Here is a 9041-nt window from a genome sequence, read left to right on the forward strand (position 1 = left end):
TGTGCATGTTACAGTAGTGTCATTGCTCCAGGTTATAGGAGATATAGATGTAGGCCATTCTTGAAATTGATGTAATGTAATAGATATTTTAGACCTGGATATTTATACTTGTGGATTTAGCTTACATAAGACAACTGAAGTGCCATAAAAGATGGATTTAAGTATATTACAGGTGTAGGCCTCATTTTACCCAGCAGTGGAGTGTCAGCCCCTCTAGCTTCGCGTAATCAGCCGAACAGCCAACCACAAGGCTCGTTACAGCCGCAGTCATGTGGCTCGTTTGTAAGGAGCAATGGCGACGGCTGAGACGAAAATGTAGCCCGTTGTTTCATGCGAGTCTCGACCATACAGCGTCACGGCAGTAGGTTTTGAAAAGGTAGGCATATAAGCGCAACTGATGAGAGTTTATTTTTATTGGCGCACGCAACTAAATTGCCAGGTTGAGCCGATAAAGCTGAAAGTTTATTGTTCGTTTATTATCTGCTACCTAACGAGCTACTAAAGGGAAATATAGCTGATGTGGCACGTAACGTTAGACCGAAAATTATAATTTATTTTGGCAAGTAGTAAACACTAATTCCATCGGGCGATATGGTCGAATTGGAATGGAGAACGACATTTGTGAAAATAAAAAAAAATGCTTGCTGATGCGTTTTTAATAACTTGTTTTCCATTCAAGTATGACCGGCCAGCAGGCAACACTGTAGCCTAAATTATGGTTTAACAAGTTTCTTCCGGTGTCACGACCACCAGATGTACGATATGACATTACATAGTATTGTATTTCAGAACATGTGTATGTAATGTTTTACATACAATGTATGTTTTTATTGACAGTGTAACATTTCTTATTATTTAGGGGGTACAGTGGCTGCACAATTAGACTGATGGAGGGTCATCCAATAGAGGCAGCTTTGCCACTGGCACAGACAGTGGTTTCTCCTGTGCTGCAGAGCTCCTCCTCGGGCGGTCTGTGTGCCAAACCCAGGGAGCGGATGAAGACTCCAGCATTCCTGTCCAATCTGGGGAAGCCCACCCTGCGTGGCATCCGCAAGTGCCCTCAGTGTGGTATCTACAATGGCACCAGGGGCCTCAGTTGCAAGAACAAGGCCTGTGGCGCCGTCTTCCGGGACGGCACAGCGGCTGGAACTCGGCGGTCGGCAAAGAAGGGAGGTGGAGGAGGCTCGGAGGTAGTGAGGATTGTGACAGATGGAGGTGGAGGAGGAGATGGTGCATTTGTGGATGGTGGAGGTGGAGGTGGAGGATCGTCATCGTCCTCTGCTCCGGGTCCCCCTCAGGTGTTCTCGCTGCGCCAGCGTGGCCGGGGCCCTGAGCAGCGAGGCTTCGTGGAGCTGACCCTCACGGACACGGCCATTGCCACCACCGACGGCACATTGCTCACCCGCCTCAGCCTTGGACGCTGCTTCCTGCCCGCCTGCCGACGCCAACAACAGCAGCAACAACAACAACAACAGCAGGGCCAACGAGGCGTGGCCTCCTCTTGCTCTCCTCCTCCCTCCTCCTCCTCCTCTTCCACTCCGCCCCAGGCATCTGATAGCCCCTGTGGCCACGTTCGGCAGGCCATGGAGTGTCCCACGGGCCAGGTGGCCACACCGCTCCCGCTCAAGAGCTCCGTGTTGGAAGAACTGCCCGTCCCGGCCCAGACCCGGCAGGAGTTGTGGCGTCTGGCCACAGACACCCCAGGGCCCCTGGTGCAGCGCGTCTCGCGGAGCTCGCTGGTGGTCAAGTGTCACGCGACTGAGACCCAGGCACTGGGGCTGCTGCACTGCACTGTGGGAGGTGCTGGGACGAAGGGCGAGAGCGGCGGGCTGGTGTTTCGGTGTGCGTGTCAGCACGGTGGTGGTGGTGGTGGTGTGGGGGGCAGAGGAGCCCCAGGGGTGAAGGTCAACAGCCTGGGCAGTTTGGGTTCCTCTGATGATAAAGAGACGGCGTTGGCGGACATTTCACCTCTCTCGGCCGAAGGAACCACACAATGCTTGCACTTCTACGCCTGTGTCTGTGCCTTTGCAAGTAATGATAAACTGGCTGTGGAATTTGCCCATTTCCTTAGCTACACTTCAAATGGTATTCTATGGTATTAAAGCATGCATGGGTTCTAGTTAAAATTGTTCTTGAATGCCTTCTGCAGTTGTCTGACATTTGACTGTGTGTGTGTGTGTGTGTGTGTGTGTGTGTGCATGCGTGCGTGCAAATGTGTGGTTGTAGGGCTGGAGGTGAGTGTTGGCTCTTCAGCGCTCTGTGCTTCTGATACCCAGCCAGTTCCTGAGCCAATCACGCCACACAGAACAAAGAGACTGAAAGCAGAGGAGCCAATCACAGGTCATCTTTCTCTCTTTTGTGATACATGCTGATGAACAGATACAGGGTTACATGAGGACCCTCTCATAATGGGAAACCATCATCCTGATGGTAGAAATCAAACAATTGGAATGACAACTGCTTTAATAGTCTATTTGATACAAAACCTCAGGAACATTTAAAACTTCATATCCCTAGCATAAATCCAAAAATTACAAGACAACTAGGCAGAAGCTAGTGAGACATTGGACTGCCATGTGAGCTCATTTTCAAACTCACTCTGTAGCCTTTGAAGACACGATAAACACCATGGTGTTGTAAAAAAAAAAAGCTGTCTACTCTTGGAGGGCCTTTCTCTATGACCTCCTTTATGAATAGATATCCAGACATAGCCTACACTATTTGTATAATCCTAATCATAATAAAAAAAACAGGCTGGAAGGAGACCACTTAAACCAGTGCCCATTTAAAACTCAGTGCAATTCATAGCAGTGTATTGACTATTAATGACAGCCGTGGTGCATTTTTTTGCTAATCATTTACACCATTCCAGTCTTTTACGTAGTGCTGCTGCTTTCTATCATGGTGTTAAGCAGTTTGATACACCACTGTGATGTTCACCAGTCTATAAGGCCAGTCTATAGGGTTCACACCAAGAACAATAACTATAACGGCAAAAAACGAGCACATTCATCAACACAAAGACACTTTTCTTATCATTGGTCAGGTTTATCGTTATGGTTCTTGATATCATTATAGTTATCGTTCCTGGTGTGAATGGCCCTTATGTTCTGTTTTTTTTGTCTGTTTGTCTATACTATTTTTGTCTCTTGATTGTCCCTGTCTTATTGTGTCTCTGTCACCGATCTCTGCATGTTTTTTTCGGTGTGTCTGTCTAGCATTGTTGTCTGTCTACCTTCTCCTGTCCATCTCTCTCCTTCCTGTCTTTTCTCATTTGTCTTTTTCTGTGCTGTTTATCTCCTCTCTCTCCTCCGGCGCTAATGTCAGTCTCTGTTGTTTCCTGCTGCCTGTCTTGACTCTTCCTGTCTGTCTGTCCCTCTTATGTCTCCTCTCTCTGCTCGGTCCACTCAGTGGCCGGTCCCGCTCTGGCTATCAGGGAGGCCAGTGCTCCGGCCCTTGGCCCTCGCAAGCCCTGCAGCCGGAGACAGGCTCTCACCATTGGGCACAAGACCCCAGGTCTGCCAGCCTCTGGCTCTCCCATCCTTCTCTCACGCCCTCAGCTCTTTCATTTGTTTTCTTTTTCCTACTTGTCTATTTCATCACTTTTCTCCCAAATGTCCACTGAATTTATGTGGTTTGTTGTAATCCGTAGTTGGTAGTTACCTCACCCTTCCCCACCCAACACTTTTAAACCATTTTGGTTTTCCTAGGTCACATACCTTCACTGTATTTCCCCAGTGCCTAACCAAAACATTAGCATCTACCCTTACTGCATAGCATCCAATGCCTACTACTACTTTCTACAACACAGCATTGCACAAATAACTCTTGCTGCCTCATACATGAGTCTGTGTAATTCATATGACTGATGTCCACCCAGCAGGGAATAACCAGCCTGTGGACGAGGCCCATGTCTCCCTACCATTTCAACAGTGGCTAGCCAGTGTCAATGAGAAGATCCAGCAGTCCATGCACTACCAGTTTAGTGGTAAACACACACACATGCAGTACCCACTGCTCCTCTACATAATAGTAATGTACTACTATGCATATCTAGTGTAGGTATTTACACAGAAATGCAAAATAACTCCACTTCTATATTATTACTAAGCCTGTGTGAAAATAATTAATCATCATTATATAGTATGTTTGGAATCAACTCACCTGCAAGTGATATGTTGTCAACATCAACAATACTGTGTTATGCTCAATGGTGTTTTATGCCCCCAACTTTGTCTTCCAGGCAGTGCTGCCACCGCCAGTGGCATATCAAACCAATGGTGGGCCCAGGTGCAAGAGCGCTACGCGAGCCCCATACCGACATTTTTTGGCCCAGGATGAATTAGCTCTGATACATGCAATACACATTAAGGGTGACTTCAATTGTTTATGCAAAGGGCCTGAGGCACCGAAGTAGTTTAGTAGTTACAGATTACAATTTCAAATAAAAAACACACGACTACATAGGATCCATTACATGTGAAAACATTAAAAATTATTTTATTAACAGCCTGCAGGCCAGGGTAATCTAATATTACTGCATTAACATCAACTCGCATGGAATTATGGGAACACTCAATGCGCTCAATGCGCCTCTTCAACCCTCTGCTGAAAATGCAAGCGTAGATTGCTTGCTTATAAACTCGCACTGCGCAGAAACAAAACTTAATGTAGCCTAACTTATTTAACCGTGCAGAAACCAAATAAAATCATTCATATGCATACAATCCCCAATATGCGGGAATTAGGCCATTAGAAGAAGGCCATCTTACGAGCCTATTGTTGTGCAAAATCGTCAACGATGTTCCCAATATTTAATGCTCTGGCTCTCGTATTTTCAATGGACAGGATAGCTAACCCACTGAGCCTCTCCTGCCCCATGCTGCTCCTTAAGTAGGTCTTAATAAGTTTGAGTTTGGAAAACTCCTGCACTTGCTGCACCTACTATAGTTACGCCACTGGCCACCGCTGATTTAAAGGCACCTAATCCTAAACCTAACCCCAACCCTAACCCTAACCCTAACCTTAACCCAGACCTAACCATAGTGCCTTCCAGGCAGCGCTGCCTTGAAGACAATGTTGGGGGCATAAAACCCCAAGAAATACTTTATATATTATATTATTGCTGCACTGTTACGACTCTATTACATTTTGTTTGCTGTTACAGTACTGTATTCACTCTAACAGCCTTGATGCTTATGGTGCTACTGGCGTTTGTATGATACACATTGATATATACAGTATAGCTGTGTTGTGATGGATGTCTTAGGGAAGCCGGAGCCTCTGGTTTTCCACATCCCGCAGAACTTCTTCAACGCCCTGCAGCAGCGTCTCTCCCTGGGGAGTAAAAAGAGGCGACTCCCCAACTCCACCACCGGTGAGTGGCTCCCACAGTCATTACCAGATAGTACTATCCCCCTGCATGAACGAACACACATGTCTAGATCTAGCTGCCGCATCAGCAGTGGATTAGTGCTGTTGGGCATGACGGAGCCAAGGTATTGCAGTGTAAGGTTGTGCTTCAGTTCATGGACTTGTTTTGATTTGATGTTGTAACAGTCTTGTGTTCTGCTCCCTCGGCTGCAGCATTTGTCCGCCAGGATGCCCTTCCTCTGGGCTCGTTCTCCAAGTACACGTGGCACATCACCAACCTCATGCACGTCAAGCAGATCTTTGATACACCTGAGGTACTCATCTTTAATCTCCATGTTTTAATCTTTGCATATGGCTTTTCTACTCTATCACACAATCTGTTCATAATTCTTTTATATACATTCCACATTTATGTATTATGTATTAAGAGATCTTTACCATCTTGCTAGTCCTTTAAATATTGCATACATTTTCAGTGTCTCAGTTCAGCTATTCTGTTAATCATTTGTAAATACTTAATGTTACACTGATGACACTGATGATTAATTAACTAAAGGTACATTGTTATTACATTATAACAGAATCATTGTTGTTATATAATGATAGAGTAACTTTGAGTTGACTATCAAACAGTACAATTTTCCAGAGGTAAGTTTGCTAACTGACATGATTTAGTCACCGAAGAACACCTACGCTGATGATGTTGACAAAAAATGTAAATCGTCGTTCTCCCGTTCCTCGCCAATGATCCTCCTCCTAGCTGCCCTTAAAGCTGACACAGAGTTTTGTGAGAAACAGCGATGGCTCCTACTCGCCCTTCACCTGTCCTGAGGTGCCCGCCGAACCCTTGTCAGAGGCGTTTGGCCGGACAGATCGGCCCCAGGCCATCCGACCCCTCGAGCTGAACACCTTTCTCAAAGTGGGTAAGTGTCAGTATGTCAGAGGCACCCAAACTTTTAACAGGACAATGAGGAAAATAACAGATGCTCATCAGCATAGTGTCATTATTTGCATTGATTCATGTTAGGCACAGATCAGTTGTATCAATAATTTGGTTAGCTAACCCTTCTAACATATAGACTTTTTGATAGGCCATGACATATGTAATGATATACCATGATATATATAAGTACAAAGCTGGGTATAAACTTATCACCAGATATGTTAATTATGTGCAAGCATAATAAACTGTCCATATTCCTGTGTTTGATATGTTAGATTTCAATAGTTTGATTTTACTCAGATCTTTAGATTTTTTAACATCCAGTCCAGTCAGTATAAGTGGATTGTTTTATCAAAATGGATGATTGACCACACAGTCACTCAGAGTTTCTTTCTGTCCCCAGGCATCTGTACTCCAGGGCAGAAGGAGCCAACGCCCTTCGTGATCGAATGGATCCCGGATATTCTGCCCCGCTCAAGGGTGGGTGAACTGCGGCTTCGCTTCGAGTATGGTCACCAGCCCACTAGCCCCACGGAGCACTGAGAGTGAATTGCCACATTACAGAACACTGGTCTAACACATGCAAAAACTCATAAACACACATGTGGGCTTACACACAAGCTCGACCACTGCACGTAGGAATTTTGCTAAGCATAACCACACGGGGGAGTTGTTTCCCAGAACCCCTGCTGGTCTAGGTGGAGTGGATGTATTTTGCTCTAAAATATACTGGAGAGATCTACATGGGCAGAGTTAATGTATGGTACCTTATTTAAACTGTACACATTAATGCTGCCTTCGGCATGTTTAAGCTCTCAGTCTTAAATGACTCCATGTACTTCTCTGTCTTGTAATTGAAGGGTACGAAGAGTGTTTCTGCCAGAATGTAAACATGCAGGTTCATGTAACACTTTTATGGTTCCTTTTTCAGTTTTATATGTACCGTGCTTCAGCTATGAATTTGCTAATATGCATTTCTGCCTTTTTGTGTCTATGGACGTTTTCCTACCACACGCAACATACATTATGCCAAGTCGATTGTTAAGTGAAAGCCGAATGTAGGTTGTTTTGTGATCTCCTTAACTTTTACAATACAATAGCAATATTTCCAATTAAATTCTTCTGCTTTTACAGAAGACATACTTTCCAGTCTGAGAAATGCTTAACGTTAACATTAACAGACACTACATTAGCTGTAGTTCCCTCTCTGGCCACTTGAGGGCAGCCTCAGTTAACATTTTGAGTGTCTGAAGTCCAGCAGTGGCGTTTCTAGAAATAAAAAAAGGTTGGAGTGGTGAAGTTGGGGCAAAGACTCAGAGAAGGGTGACCCATAAACATGAAAAGAGCCCAAACATGAAAAGACCTCAGTGATGTGTATTATCTATAAACTTGCACAGACAAAAAAACACTTAAATTAATCTGCCACTGATGTACTTACATCAGAAATCTCGCATGCACACAGCTGGTAGATGTATGCATGAACTTAAATATAACAATAAAAACTTGCCGCTAAAAGTAAAATGTTTGTTTTGGCTAAGAAAACAATTATTCTTGTAGACGTTAATGCGTACAAGCCCAACTATCACTTGTCTGGTGGGGTGGCACTTGGATTGGCTGATTGGATTCTCATGTGATCCACAGGGCTAAAATTGTTCAGGCACAGTGCCTGAATTCAGTATATACAGTATATATGACGTCCTCATAAATGTCTGATAACTTTTACAGGCACTTTTATTGCTTGAAGCCTTGGATCCAACTTAACTACTGATATGTGAAAAGTAGTGGCGAATATAAATCTGAAATAAATTATTGTACTTTTTGAAATGTGGTATTTTCTTTCTCTCAAAGACTTAATAAAAATCTTCACTGATTTCTGGTAGACAAATGTAAACTTATGTACAGTATGGGTTTGTAAAACACCTCTTACATTAGAGTGTAGATAGCTATGTTACCTGCATTTTTTAAGCTTGCCTGACTCACAAGCATAGGCTTCATTAGAACAACATGATGTATGATCGTGGCAGAAAGACGAGCCATATATAGCACATAGCAACACGTCAGTGAGAGTGATCAGGGCTTTGTCCGTTTGTGCCTTTGAGTTCATTGTACTGACTGTATGTTGACATACAGTGAGGCAGTATATACATTGAGGTTAGTGAAGCCAAAGATGAGTGGGCGTGCATCTGTTTTTAATAAAATATGGTGGAAGAGGATGGCATGCAGTATATCTTTAGTGAATTCTGCATATTCATTGTGGGATATTTGTCCCATGGATTTGGCTGTACTTAGATTTTAATGATTACTCCATAAAAGTGGAGTTGATTTGTCTTGTCTGGGTATTTGTGGCTGGGCTTTTGGGATCGGGCTCTGATGCAAAATGACTGTGCGGCAGCGGGCTCGTCCCGCTGGCAGGAGAAGCGATCCATCACCGAGCTCTAATGACCACATCCTTCTTCATCTGTCCGGCCGAGCAGACCTCTCACTGTCAGCGGGGAAGAAAAATGCGCGGGGAAAAGCCTGTTTCTTCACAGGAAGTCTGTCATGAGCGAGAGAGGCCCATTAGGGACGCCCTTTAAATCATTCTAAAATGTTCGCTAGCAACACTCTCAAACACAAAACACTGCAGCCTATACACACAGTGTGGAAAACACAATGGCCTTTTTTCGCAACCATATTTTGTGTAAAATTTAGCACCAACTGACCTATATGTATATACAAGACTTTA

At 44.4% G+C, this 9041-nt stretch overlaps 1 protein-coding gene across 2 annotated transcripts; it reads left to right on the plus strand.

Moving 5' to 3' along the window:
- Nucleotides 1-286: 286 nt before the first annotated feature.
- cunh2orf42 (chromosome unknown C2orf42 homolog) lies at nt 287-8146 on the plus strand. Of its 2 annotated transcripts, none has more exons than XM_076284358.1 (8): nt 287-376; nt 860-2085; nt 2227-2340; nt 3881-3988; nt 5270-5377; nt 5587-5687; nt 6134-6296; nt 6720-8146. In XM_076284358.1, the coding sequence occupies exons 2-8, from the start codon at nt 888-890 to the stop codon at nt 6857-6859; spliced, it is 1932 nt and encodes a 643-aa protein (XP_076140473.1). In that variant the 5' UTR covers nt 287-376; nt 860-887; the 3' UTR covers nt 6860-8146. The 2 variants fall into 2 exon arrangements, with proteins under 2 accessions (XP_076140473.1, XP_076140474.1); XM_076284359.1 differs by having other exon boundaries at nt 3884-3988.
- Nucleotides 8147-9041: the final 895 nt, after the last annotated feature.

This window comes from Alosa pseudoharengus, unplaced genomic scaffold (assembly GCF_046254945.1).
Source record: "Alosa pseudoharengus isolate Yale_2024_CS ecotype anadromous, Long Island Sound unplaced genomic scaffold, YU_APseudo_1.1 YU_APseudo_1.1_scf_14, whole genome shotgun sequence".
Lineage (NCBI taxonomy): Eukaryota > Metazoa > Chordata > Actinopteri > Clupeiformes > Clupeidae > Alosa > Alosa pseudoharengus.